Source organism: Plecotus auritus (assembly GCF_963455305.1).
Source record: "Plecotus auritus genome assembly, chromosome: 1".
In the NCBI taxonomy this organism is placed as follows: Eukaryota; Metazoa; Chordata; class Mammalia; order Chiroptera; family Vespertilionidae; genus Plecotus; species Plecotus auritus.
This window is the reverse complement of record NC_137770.1, coordinates 193,105,852-193,120,819: the sequence shown is the minus strand read 5'-3', so window position 1 is coordinate 193,120,819 and position 14,968 is coordinate 193,105,852. Positions and strand designations below refer to the sequence as shown.

The 14,968-nt window shown below is 39.4% G+C and overlaps 1 protein-coding gene across 1 annotated transcript in view; it reads left to right on the top strand.

Annotated features, from left to right (window-relative positions):
* LOC308247730 (uncharacterized protein) overlaps positions 1-14,686 on the top strand; it is a gene marked incomplete at both ends in the record, with an annotated part of 41,925 nt that extends 27,239 nt beyond the window's left edge. Inside the window, one exon of the mRNA XM_080667205.1 lies at positions 14,549-14,686. Coding sequence (XP_080523331.1) covers positions 14,549-14,686 — 138 coding nt within the window. The remainder of the gene's footprint in view (positions 1-14,548) is intronic.
* Between the last annotated feature and the right edge of the window lie 282 nt (positions 14,687-14,968).

The following is a 14,968-nucleotide window of genomic DNA, read 5'->3' as shown; positions in this document are numbered from 1 at the left end:
CACTTCTAGGAATATATACTAAGAATCCCGAAATACCAGTCAGAAAGAATGTATGCTCCCTTATGTTTACAATTTACAATAGCTAAGATCTGGAAACAGCCCAAGTGCCCATCAGTAGATGAGTGGATAAAAAAGACATTTACACCATGAATACTATGCAGCTGTAAAAAAAGAAGGATCTCTTACCCTTTGAGACAGCAGAGAGGCATCTGGAGCATATTATGCTCAGTGAAGTAAGCCAGTCAGAGAAAGACAAGTATCCCATCAGTAATGTAGGAGGGTTTTAATTTCTCCATATCATCTCCAACACTTTTTTCCATTTTTTTAAGTTATAGCCATCCTACTTGGTAAGAAGTGATGTCTCATTTTGAATTTGCACTTCCTTAATGACTAATGATGTTGAGCATTTTTTCATATGCTTATTGGCCATTTATATATCTTCTTTGCAGAAAGTCTATTCAAGTCCTTGTCCCATTTTTTAACAGGTTTGAGGTTTTTTTGTTATTGAGGAAGGGCAGAATCTTAACTGGCACTTGTCATTAAAAGGCCTTCCTAATCTTCTTTCCTATTGCTTGGGCCAAAAAACCATCAACTTATTCAGTCTTTCAGGGTTCCAAATTTCTGCATCCTCTCTATCCCTTTTCATTTCTTCTTGCAAACCAACCAATTGTTGCCTTGCTAAATGCAGCCAGTAACAAGAACTCACACTACTTCCCTTCTGTTTTCCAACCTTTTCTTCTAAAGTGGCAGACTCAATAAGTACTTTGTCTGCCTTCCAAGTTATCACAGGTGATAGTTTTAGCAAATATTTTACCCTCCATAACATAGGTCTTTATCTTTCCAGCCTCTAATATCAGTTTCTTCACTGTCTACCATGTGATGGTTAAGCCATGTTTTAGAGTTTTGTAATAACACAGCCTACTCCCAGTTTCAATATTAGTTAGAGAAATACTCGCTGTAATAACATACCTCAGGTTTTCATTGTTTTAACTCAATAGAGTGTTATTTCTTGTTTGTGTAACTGTGTGAGGTAGGTTTTCATTGGGCAGACTTCCACATGGTAATCAAGTAACCCAAGCCTTTTCCATTTTGTGACTCTGCCATTGTCTTGGGCCTCAGTATTTAAATTTCAAGTGGCAGTTGGTTAAACAGGGAATGAAGGAAGCACATTTGCTTATAGCCCCTTTAAGCCCAAAAGTGACACCCATCACTTCCACTCACAATCTATTGGTAAGAATTAATCTTATAGCTTTGTGTAGGTGCGAAGGTTAGAGAGAGGCACAGCATGGAGTGGGGTGAGGGGCCTGAGAAATGTAGTCTGTAATTAGAGAGTCTCTCTCTAGCAATAAACAACTCTACATTATGGAAGGGAACTCAAGTCTTCATTAGATAGCTGGCTGTCTTTATTATATCTGCACTGAAGGAAATTCTAAAAACAGTATGTCAGGTAGATGAAAAATGATCTCAGACAAAAATTCTGAGTCTCAGCAAGAAATAAAGATCCAGGTTGGGTAGCTCAGTTGATTAAAGCTTTGTCTCAATACACCAGGGTTGAGGGTTTGATCCCTAGTCAGGACACATATAAGAATCAACCAATGAATGCATAAATAAGTAGAACAACAAATCAATGTTTCTCTCTCTCCCTTCCTCTCTCTCTAAAATCAATAACTAAAAAAATAAAATAGCCTGGCTGGTGTGGCTCAGTTGATTGGAGTGTTGTCCCTTACACCAAAAGGTGATGAGTTTGATTCCTGGTTAGGGCACATACCTAGGTTTCAGGCTTGATACCCGGTTGGAGCATGTATGGAAGGCAACCAATTGATGTTCTCTCCCACATCAATGTCTCTCTTTCTCTCTTTCCCTCCCTCTAAAAAAATAAAGATCCAAGAAAGTGGTAAAGTTGTCAGTAACACTAAATGAATATTGACTGCAATATAGGTGGTGAGAAGTAGTTGGATTGTGGATATATTTTGAAGGTGGGGCGAATTTGAAGTTGCTGACAGATTGGAGGTTTGGTGAGAGACTCTAAACTCCAAAGTTTTGAACCATAGAGTTCATCACTTTCCTCATGTGAGCCCCCGGCTTAGCCTGCTGTCCCTGTGAGCACTAAAATGCTATGCCCTGGGTGACAGAAGCCAACATCATCACCCTCCCAAATGCAGAGGAGCTGCACCATTAGTGCAATTTCTCACTGCTCTCCTAGGTTCCTGCACATGGCCTTACTCTTACTTTCTTCCAAGTTCAGTTATGCATTAAAGATTTGCTTCTCTTCTTTTATCTAGCATTTGTGAGTAAAAATAGAGGAAGGATTATTGGATTACATAATCCATCATATCATCAGGCCTATTACTTTAAAAAAAATATTTTTGTTGATTTCAGAGAAGGGAGAGGGAGAGAGATAGAAACATCAATGATGAGAATCATTGATCAGCTGCCTCCTGCATGCCCCCTACTGGGGATGGAGTCTGCAACCCAGGCATGTGCCTTTGACCAGAATCAAACCCAGGACCCTTCAGGCCTTAGGCTGACACTCTAGTGCAGCCTTGGGCAAACTATGGCCCGCGGGCCGGATCCGGCTGTTCTATCCGGTTCTCTTGCTCTCCCCTCCGCTCCTTTACTTTGAATTTATATTAGTTCACACAAACACTCCATCCATGCTTTTGTTCCGGTCCTCCGGTCCAGTTTAAGAACCCACTGTGGCCCTCTAGACACTAAGCCAAACCAGCTAGGGCTATTACTTTTTTATTAAATTATATATGTGCCTTTATTATAGGAAAAGAGACAATACCTAAGTCTCAGAATATTATACTACTTTACCTTACTAACAAATCCCACTTTTATGTATATATTGTATTTTCATGATTACATAGAGGAAAAAATGACTTCCTCTTTGAAGCCAGTTGAGTAGAAGCAGCTCAATAAAAGATAAAATTTTACTGAAGTATTTTAGAGTTTTCTCCCTCTTTTCAAAAAATTTTTAAAAATATATTGTTATTGATTTCAGAGAGGAAGGGAGGGAGAGATGGAAACATCAATGCTGAGAACCATTGACCAGCTGCCTTCTGCACGCCCCACACTGCGGATCAAGCCCACAACCCAGGCATGTGCCCTGACCAGAAATTGAACTGTGACCTTCTGGTTCATAGGTTGACACTCAACCACTGAACCACACTGGTCGGGCTCTCTTGGTCTTTTTGTAAAAGACTCTACTGAATATTATTTTTTGTGATTGTTGTTAATCCTCATGCAAGGCTATTTTTTATTTATTTTTAGAGTGTGGAAGGGAGTGTTGGGGGAGAGAGAGAGAGAGAGAGAGAGAGAGAGAAACATCAACATGAGAGTTCCCCGACTAGGGCCACGGATCCAACCTACAACCCAGGTACATGCCCTTGACTGGGAATCGAAACTGTGACCCTTCAGTGCACAGGCCTATGCTCTGTCCACGGAGCACCACTGGCCAAGGCTCTACTGAATTATCTTAAAAAGCAGATTTGGTGGTGGGCTCTTCTCTGTGGGCCTCTCCTAGTGTACTCATGCCAGAGTAAGTTGCAGTCTCAAATTGCCCAGCCTCCTTGCCTGTAGGCTGTGAGCACTGAAGGGGGTTATACAGTGTAAAAACAAGCAAACAAACAACAAAAAACACAAAAGGAGATTTGGTTTTTAAACACAAAGTTGGCCAATAAACTTTCTGTCAGTCTGCCTACAGATAAAGATGGGTCAGAGATTTTAACCTGGCAGATTAAACTTACACATTAATCTTGATATCCTCTCAAAAATCCAATAAAAGAATGGGTAAAACAATAGAGAGGCTTTAATGTGTAAACCACTAGGATATTAAAAAAAGAAAGAAAGAATAAACAAGAGAAAAGACAACAGGTAAGAAATGTCAACAATTTTAGAAGGTAGGAAATGGATTACTGGTAATTATTAGTCCCAGTAGAACAGTAGAGCAGTAAAAAGCTTGAAAACATAAGCTAGTAAGCAGGAGAAGACATTAAGATGCAAACTGGTCTGGGCCAAAGAACCTTGGAAAGGATCAGAAATTGGAGACATGCAGTATAGGTCTACAAAGAAGAGACTGGGTAAAAAGTCTTTAAAAGAAACATGTTACCTGTAGAGCCACTTCCCTACTTTTTATTGCCATATTGCTTCCTCTGCTTATCACTGACAAAGGATAATAAATTTTATTATGTAAAGACAATAGACCAGAGATGTTCTAAACTTAGACACCAGGTGCAGTTGAGGTCAGAGTGATCATCATTAATATCAGGACTAAGGGGTAATCTGCATCCTGAAAATGGTGACCACTTCTCAACCTCGCTCCCCGTCAGCTTCATCAAGGCAGGAAATTAGAGGGACTCTAAGAAAGCTGATTAGACCAAGAGGGAAAAAATACAGATATTAACCTACAGATATTGAGGCATTCCCCCAATGAAATGGTCAGGTCAATGCCACATGGGCTATCCTACCGGGAAGCCCACCAAATAACAGCCCTAACTCACTCATACTGGGTTTCCAGTTATTTTAGAAAATCACCAACACAGATCATGAGATATTTGAGGAAGTCTCTATAATTTTAAAAAAATACATTTAAATAGGAAAAAATGAACTCAGACAAAACAGATCATGCAAAAGCAAAAGAAAGTGCCCTTTTATAATTGATAAATGCTTAATTTAATGAAAACCATAAAGCCTGAGTTCTTTTATAGTGTTTCTTCTCCCAGAAATTTAGTATATATTGATAGACTGAACTGTCCCAAAGACTTTGCCTCAAATAGTAGTTCTATTAGGTAAGAAAGTGACAAGGTCTTTTGGAAATTAAAACAATAGTAAAGATTTCAATGGAATTATTGCAATATAAAGTTGAAATATTCTCTCAGAAAGTAGAGACACAATGAAAGCAGTCCTGAGAAAGTAGAGACACAATGAAAGCAGTCCTGAGAGGGAAGTTTATAGCTCTACAGGCCTACCTCAAAAAACAAAAAATGGTACTAAATTATCTAACTCCACAACTTAAAGAATTAGAAAGAGAGCAATAAGAAAAGCCCAGAATGAGCAGAAGGAAGGAGATAATAAAGATCAGAGCAGAAATAAATGACATAGAGAACAAAAAAACAACAACAACAACAAAAAAAACAACACAACAATACAAAAGATCAATGAAACCAAGAGCTGGTTCTTTGAAAGGATAAACAAGATTGATGAACCTCTAGCCAGGCTCACCAAGAAGCAAAGAGAGAGGACCCAAATAAACAATGACCCAAAATCAAAAATGAAAGAGTCGAAATAACAACAGACCCCAGAGAAATGCAAAGGATTGTTAAAAAATACTATGAACAACTCTATTCCAATAAACTAGACAACATGGAGGAAATGGACATATTCCTAGAAAACTACAACCTTCCAAAATTCAATCAGGAAGAATCTAAAAATCTCAATAGGCCGATAATTATGGAAGAAATTGAAGCAGTCATCAAAAAGCTTCCAACAAACAAAAGCCCAGGGACAGATGGCTTCACAGGGGAGTTTTACCAAACATTCAAGGAAGAACTAAAACCTATTCTCCTCAGACTATTCCAAAAAATTCAAGAGGAAGGAACACTTCCAAGCTCCTTCTATGAAGCCAGCATCACCCTAATACCAAAACCAGATAAAGACAACACAATGAAGGAGAATTACAGGCCAATATCCCTCATGAATGTAGATGCCAAAATCCTCAACAAAATTCTAGCAAATCGGATCCAGCAGTACATCAGAAAGATCATACACCATGACCAAGTAGGATTTATCCCAGGGATGCAAGGATGGTACAATATCTGCAAATCAATAAATGTGATACATCACATAAACAATTTGAGAGATAAAAATCACATATATCAATTGATGCAGAAAAAGCATTTGACAAAATCCAACACCCTTTCTTGATAAAAACTCTCAACAAGGTGGGAATAGAAGGATCATACCTCAACATAATAAAAGCCATATATGACAAACCCACAGCCAACAACATACTCAATGGGCAAAAACTAAAACCATTTCCCCTAAGAACAGGAACAAGACAGGGATGCCCACTCTCACCACTCCTGTTCGACATAGTACTGGAAGTACTAGCCATTGCTATCAGACAAGTAGAAGAAATAAAAGGCATCCAAATTGGAAAAGAACTAAAACTGTCCTTATTCACAGATGACATGATACCATACATAGAAAACCCTAAAGACTCCATCAAAAATTATTAGATTTAACAAATAAATTCAGCAATGTAGCAGGATACAAAATTAACGCCAAGAAGTCTATGGAATTTCTATATACCAATAATGAACTTACAGAAAGAGAGACTAAAAAGGCAATTCCATTTACCATCACACCAAAAAAATTAAGATACCTAGAAATAAACTTAACTAAGGAGGTAAAAGACCTATATGCGGAAAATTACAGGACACTGAAAAAAGAGATAGAGGAAGACATAAACAGATGGAAGAACATACCATGCTCATGGATTGGTAGAATCAACATCATTAAAATGTCCATACTACCCAAAGCAATCTATAGATTCAGTGCACTCCCATTGAAATACCAACGGCATATTTCACAGACCTAGAACAAACTTTACAAAAATTCATCTGGAATAAAAAAAGACCCCAAATAGCCACAGCAATCCTGAAAAAGAAGAACAAAGTAGGTGGGATCGCAATACCAGATATCAAGCTGTATTACAAAGCCACTGTTCTCAAAACAGCCTGGTACTGGCATAAGAACAGACATATAGACCAATGGAATAGAATAGAGAACCCAGAAGTCGACCCAAACCACTATGCTCAATTAATATTTGACAAAGGAGGCATGAACATACAATGGAGTCAAGACAGACTCTTCAATAAATGGTGTTGGGAAAATTGGACAGATACATGCAAAAAAAAAATGAGACTAAACCACCAACTTACATCATACACAAAAATAAACTCAAAATGGAATAGGACTTAAACATAAGATGGGAAACCATAAAAATACTAGAGGAATCCACAGGCAGCAAAATCTCAGACATATGCCAAGCAATTTCTTCACCGATACCGCTCCTAGGGCAATGGAAACTAAAGAGAAAATAAACAAATGGGACTACATCAAAATAAAAAGCTTTTTCACAGCAAAAGAAACCATCAACAAAACAACAAGAAAGCCCACTGCATGGGAGAACATATTTGCCAATGTTATCACTGATAAGGGTTTAATCTCCAAAATTTATAGGGAACTCATACAACTTAACAAAAGGAAGATAAACAACCCAATCAAAAAATGGGCAATGGACCTAAATATATACTTTTCAAAAGAAGACAGAAGGAAGGCCAAGAGACATATGAAAACATGCTCAAAGTCACTAATCATCTGAGAGATGCAAATCGAAATGACAATACAGTACCATCTCACACCTGTCAGAATGGCTATCATCAACAAATCAACAAACGACAAGTGCTGGTGAGGATGTGGAGAAAAAGGAACCCTCCTGCACTGCTGGTGGTAATGCAGACTGGTGCAGCCACTCTGGAGAACAGTATGGAGTTTCCTCAAAAAACGAAAAATGGAACTCCCATTTGACCCAGTGATCCCACTTCTAGGAATATATCCCAAGAAACTAGAAACACCAATCAGAAAGAATATATGCACCCCTATGTTCATAGCAGCACAATTCACCATAGCTAAGATTTGGAAACTGCCTAAGTGCCCATTAGGAGATGAGTGGATTACAAAACTGTGGTACATCTACACAATGGAATACTATGCTGTGGTAAAAAAGAAGGAGTTCTTGCCATTTGCAACAGCATGGGTGGAGCTGGAGAGCATTATGCTAAGTGAAATAAGCCAGACAGAGAAACATAAATATCACATGATCTCACTCATTTATGGAAAATAATGAACAACATAAACTGATGAACAACAGATCCAGAGACAGAGAAACATCAATCATAATGTCAAACCTCAGGGAAGGTAGGGGAGGGTGGGGGTAAAGGGGAGAGATCAACCAAAGGACTTGTATGCATCCATATAAGCCTAACCAATGGACACAGACAACAGGGAGGTAAGGGCATGAATGGGGGGCTTTGGGGGGGGGTAATGGGGGAATAAGGATACATGTAATACCTTAATAAGTAAATTTAAAAAAGAAAAAATAAAGTAGAGAAAGAAAAGATGAAGATAAAAAAAATTAGTCTAAGACATCCACATATGAATAACGGAATTTCAGAAAAAGAAAATGAATCAGAAAGGAGAAACTCAAAGAAATACAAGAAAAATTCCTAGAACTAAATGAGTTTCCAGATTCAATGAATAAAACAAGGACCACAGTGTGGCATGTAATCTTGAAATTAAAGAACATTTGAAAGGAAGAGAAGAATCTAAAGAATTTTTTTCAGAGTGAGAAAAGACAAAGACTTGCCAATTAGAATATCACCAGATTTCACAATAACAGTATATGGGTGTTCAAAAAATGGAGGAATGCTTTCAAAATTCTGAGGGAAAATGATTTCCACAGTAGATTTCTATACCCAATCAAATTACCAACTCAGTGGAAGGAGAGAATAATGACATTTCTAGGCATGTAGGTTCTTAGAAATATATCTCACACTTACCCTTTCTAAGGAAGTTTTCGCAAATATTTTTCACCAGTAGGAGAACGGGAAAGATGAGATTGATTAAAAATAGAAGGCCCAACACTAGAGATGGGCATTCCCAGGATATTGAAGAAAGACCCAAGATTAAAGCTATATGGTAAACCTAGAGTCCAATAGCCAGATTGGATCAGGTCAAAAGGCTCTGTGATGAACTACTTCAAGATAAAACAGGTGGATCCAAACCCAGGAACAATCAAAGGAAGAATGTTTTTCAGCTCCTTTGGAGAGTTTGGGAATGAATTACTGGTTGATAGATTAAAAACTAACAATTGAGTCCGGCCAGCATGGCTCAGTGGTTCAGTGTCGACCTATGAACCAGGAGGTCATAGTTCAATTCCTGGTCAGGGCACATGCCCAGGTTGTAGGTTCAATCCCCAGTGTGGGACGTTCAGGAGACAGCTAACCAATGATTCTCTCTCATCATTGATGTTTCTGTCTCTCCCTCTCCATCTCTGAAATCAATAAGAATATATTTTAGGAGACACCAAGATGGCAGCAAATGGTAACACCTAAACTGCTGCCTTGCACAACTATTTCAAAACTACAACTAAAAGACAAAACGGACATCATCCAGAACCACAGGAAGGCTGGCTGAGTGGAAATTCTACAACTAGAAGGAAAGAGAAAAGCACACTAAGACAAGAGCTGCAGAAGGCAGAGGTACAGAGGTGCGCATGCAGAGAGGGCTGGCAACTGAGTGCGCGGCTGGCTTTCTCAATTGGGAGGGAGACACAAGCTCCCGACTGCTCTGAACTCCAGTTCCGGGCAAGACTCTGGGGACCCAGACTCATAGAGGGACAAACTGGACTGTCTGGCAGCAGGCGAAACTCAAGGTCGGCTTTCTCTCAGAGGTGCTTGCAGCGGGACACTGAGAACCAGGGACCTCTTAGGGCAGGGCTGATGGGAAGCCATTGCTGTTTGCTCCGCCCTGAGATCCCGCCCCATGAAGCCATTGCTGATTGCTCCGCCCTGAGACTCAGCCCCATCCAAGCTGAGCGCAGAGGCTTTGGCATATGAATGGCCTGGTCCTTTGAATTTTAAACTTACCTAACAAACTGCAGCTGAGTCAGTGAGACCCAGAACCTCCAAAAGAAGGCCCAAGGCTCCGCAGCAGCTTGCACTGCTTCACAGCTGGGCCTCATCTGGGCACCTCCAAAACTCAAACAAAGAAGAGGAATCTGCAGATCTCTCCAAGCTCCTGCTGGGTGGCCTCAGGCAGAGGCTAAATTAGCACCTCCTTGGAGATCCAAGAGCCAGTGTACCCAGGGGTCAGAGTGGGACCATCCAGATTACAACTCCTCAGATCCATAAGGGGCACACTCAGGGGGCAGACTCAGTGAGCAACAAAGCCCCACTAAAGCAAGTCTTGTCTCATAAGGGTGTCTCCAGCACAGAAGTTCTCCCATCGTAGACACAGCTGATCCTCACAGCCAATTGGCCTGGAGGTCAATTCTCCTCAGTGATACCAACAACAATCAAGGCTTAACTACAACAAGACTGTGCACACAGCCCACAAAGGGGTGCACCAAGAGTGTCCACCTCAGGTAACTGGGAAGGCTGAGCCACTGGGCCCTATAAGACACCTAGCACACAAAACCACTCTATCAACTCAGGGAAGCAGCAAAAATGCAGAGACAAAGAAACAGGTCACAAATGAAAGAAATGGAGGAAAGCAGATGACTGGATACAGAGTTCAAAACCACAGTTATAAGGTTTTTCAAGAATTTTCTAGAAAAGGCCGATAAATTTAGCGAGTCCCTCAAGGATATGAAAAAGGACCAACTAGAAATTAAGCATACACTGACTGAAATAAAAAATAATATACAGCTCTGACCAGTTGGGCTCAGTGGATAGAGCGTCAGCCTGAAGGGTCCCAGGTTCGATTCCAGTCAAGGGCATGTACCTTAGTTGCAGACAAATCCCCATTAGGGGGTGTGCAAGAGGCAGCTGATCGAAGTTTCTAACTCTCTATCCCTCTCCCTTCCCCTCTGTAAAAAATCAATAAAATATATTTAAAAAAATAATAATATACAGAGATCCAATAGCAGACTAGAGGATCGCAAGAATCAAGTCAAAGATTTGAAATACAAAGAAGCAAAAAACACCCAACTGGAAAAGCAAAAAGAAAAACAATCCAAAAATATGAAGATAGTGTAAGAAGCCTCTGGGACAACTTCAAGCGTACCAACATCAGAATTATGGGGGTGCCAGAAGAGAGAGAGCAAGACACTGAAAACCTATTTGAAGAAACAATGACAGAAAACTTCCCCCACCTGGTGAAAGAAATAGACTTACAAGTCCAGGAAGTGCACAGAACCCCAAACAAAAGGAATCCAAAGAGGACCACACCCAGACACATCATAATTAAAATGCCAAGAGCAAAAGACAAAGAGAGAATCTTAAAAGCAGCAAGAGAAAAACAGTTACCTACAAGGGAGCACCCATACGATTGTCAGCTGATTTCTCAACAGAAACTATGCAGGCCAGAAGGGAGTGGCAAGAAATATTCAAAGTGATGAATAGCAAGAGCCTACAACCAAGATTACTCTACCAGCAAAGCTATCATTCAGAATTGAAGGTCAGATAAAGAGCTTCACAGATAAGAAAAAGCTAAAGGAGTTCATCACCGCCAAACCAGTATTATATGAAATGCTGAAGGGAATTCTTTAAGAAGAGGAAGAAGAAGAAAAAGATAAAGAGAAAAATTATGAACAACAAATACATATCTATCAACAAGTGAATCTAAAAATCAAGTGAATAAAAAATCTGATGAACAGAATAAACTGGTGAATATAATAGAATCAGGGGCATAGAAAGGGAGTGGACTGACAATTCTCGGGCGGGAAAGGGGTGTGGGGACTGTAGGAAGAGACTGGACAAAAATCGTACACCTATGGATGAGGATGGGGGGGTAAGGGCAGAGGGTGGGGTGGGAACCGGGTGGAGGGGAGCTATGAGGGGAAAAAAGAGGAACAATTGTAATAATCTGAACAATAAAGATTTATTTAAAATATATATATTTATTTTAAAAAACAAAACTAATAATTGAAAAGATGTTGTTTAACTGTATACCTATTATTAGCTCTAGAGAAACCAGAACATTTGTACATTAAAGTCAATGTATTCAAATACACTCCATGGCTCAGCGAATATTTACAATGTTTTCGTTATAAAGAGAGGATATGAAAGAAAGGAAAGTTGTGTGTTTGGGGAATGAGGGAGTTAGAAATATGGTAAGAGTTATATCCTCTTTTCCATAATTGTAAAGTGAAAAATCAAGAAATATATATGTATACTTTCTAGTAACACAGAGGAAAACAAACACCAGGAAAAAAATAAACAGCTAAGTAAGTATTAATTGAGCACCTACTATTATGTCAGACACTGTTCTAGGTCAGGGTTTCTCAACCTTGGCACATTATGGACTGATCAGTTTGTTGGGAGGTGGGTGGGTATGTGGACTGTCCTATATGCATTGTAGGACGTTTAACAGCATCTCTGGCTTCTACCCATTAGATGCCAGTAGCACCCCCTATAGTCATGACAATCAAAATGTCTCCAGACATTGCCATATGTCCCCTGGAGAGCAAATCGCCCCCAGTTCAAAACTATTGTTCCAGGTAATAGGGATATAGCAACAAACAAAACAAAAAGATCTGAAAGTGATTACCTCTAAAAAATAGGATCAGGGGGGTACAGGAGAGGAGAATGCTGTTTTTAGAATTCTGAATTTTCAAACTATATATGCATATCACATTAATAAAAGAGAAAGCAAATAACCTAAGAGACAAAGGTGAAGTCTGCTTATACCTTAATTAAACATTTATACATAAGGCAGTATAGAGTCATGCAACTCTAGATCTGAATTCCAGCTACACCACTTAAGAGGTATATATCCTTAGGCAAGTAACTTCAAACCTTTGAGCCTCATTCTCTTCAATGCTGTAAAATAGGAATACTCACCCAAGATTATTATGAATATTGCATATTATTATGCAATACTACATATAACGTATGTCATACAGTACCTGAATTTAAAGCACTCAATGAATTATAATGTCCTGGAAAGTACAACTAGTCACTAGTGTTCATATGCTAGATCCTTGGGAATAATGAACAGCATCTTTGGTATATAAACCTGAGGCTCCCTGATCTTGTCATACATTAGAGTCATGATGTCATTTTTTCGCATGCACTGTAATCATGTACCTAGACTTTGCTCTGGAAAAGTCACCACATACACTGAGAGTAAAGATGATCTGATTGTGAATAAAGTCAAATGAAATACTTTAAAGTTTTACTTCTAATCCATGTGATAGCACAAGTCCAAATAAACACCAAGCAATTTATTTGTATCAGCCATATGAGAAGCAGTTATCTATGTTTAAAAAACAAAAAGGAGTTGTGGACCAAATGGAAACAATAAAACTTTTTGCAGCACAAAAAAATAAAAATAATTTTATGATTTTGTATGAATTTCTTTTATTTCTTCTCAATGCTCCTTGAATTATTTCAATATTTTGTATGTTAATAAGTGAGCTTTTTCTTAGGAGGATACTTTTTTAAAAAAATCCTCACCTGATATGTTTTTATTGAGTCTAGAGAGAGAAAGAGAGAAACATCGATGTGAGAAACATCTACCAGTTGCTTCCCATACACGCCCCAACCAGGGATCAAACCCACAGCCTAGGTATGTGCCCTGACCATGAATGAAACCCATAACCTTTTTGGTGTATGGAATGACACTCCAACCAACTGAACCACCAGCAGGGACATGAGCTATTTTATTTAGTTTTAATTACATTAAGATATGAAACTCTGGTATCACCAAGTACTTCAACTCCAACTCATTCATAAAAAATATCTATATATAAAAGCCTAAGCGACTGGCCAACCGGCCAGCTGGCCGGTAGCTATGATGCGCTCTGACCACCAGGGGGAAAATGCTCAATGCACAGGCATGGAAACATGGAATAGACTGATGAATCTGAGAGGGAAGGGGGAGCGGGGAGGGCGGGAAGAGATTAACCAAAGATCTTATATGCATACTAGAGGTCTGGTGCACGGATTCGTGCACTGGTGGGGTCCCTCAGCCTGGCCTGTGGGGATCAGGCCGAAACCAGCTGACATCCCCCGAGGGGTCCTGGATTACGAGGGCACAGGCCAGGCCATGGGACCCCACCGGTGCACAAATCCATGCACTGGGCCTCTACTAATTATGATAATAATGGCATAATTTATTCTTATATAGTGATTTGGATATATCATAATCACTATCTCAGTTAATCCTCACAATCTGGGCTACTATGTGGCAGATATTATCCAGATTTAATAGATTTATTAATTCACTCATCCAACAAATATTCATTGAACCACTGATCTATATCAGGCAGAAGGAATATAGCCATGAATGCAACAGACAAAAATTCCCACACCCATAGTTTACATTCTCTATAAACAATAAATAAGTAAATTTTACATAAATGTTAAATATGGACTTTGGAGGAAAATAGCATACTGAAGGGGAATAGTGCTTCTGGAATGGAGATTGGGGAGGGTACCAATAAATAGGGTAGTAAGAGATAGTGGCATTTAAATAAAATCATGAAATGAAGATAAGGAAACTGAGGCTCAAAGGGTTAGTAACTTGTTCACGGTCACAAAATTAATAAAGCTAATTAAACTATGGCTTAACACAATTTGGAAGGCACCTGGAATCTTGGTGCATCATTTTATAAAAGTGGTTTTGTTAAGCTTCATTGAGACTTTATGGGATTGATCAAAACCAAATTAAATCTGTTCTTTTAGATATCTCTAAGTATTTGAGTGTGCCCATTAATTCAGACATGAAAACATTAAATTTGTGTTTATTTTTATTTCAGGCCAAAGACTCCCAAGAAACAAGAAAGATTCTTAGGAAGATATGGTGGCAACACCTCAAAAAGATTATAATCATCACAGTGGCAATTCTCCTTTCAATCATCATCATTCTTTTAAGTACAAATACAATACCAACCTGACCCTTTCTCTCTCCATCCCCAATAGGTACCAATAAAGTGTTACATGTAATTATAGAGTTCTGCAACCAACAATTATGAAAGAATTAGAGGCTCGGTGCATGAAATTTGTGCACTGGGGGGGGGGGGGAGGTTCTTCAGCCTGGCCTGCACCCTCTTGCAGTCCGGGAGCCCTCTGGGGATGCCTGACAGTTGGACATCCTTAGTGCTGCTATGGAGGCGGGAGAGGCTCCCGCCACCACCGTTGCGCTCACCAGCTGTGAGCCCAGCTTCTGGCTGCACGGC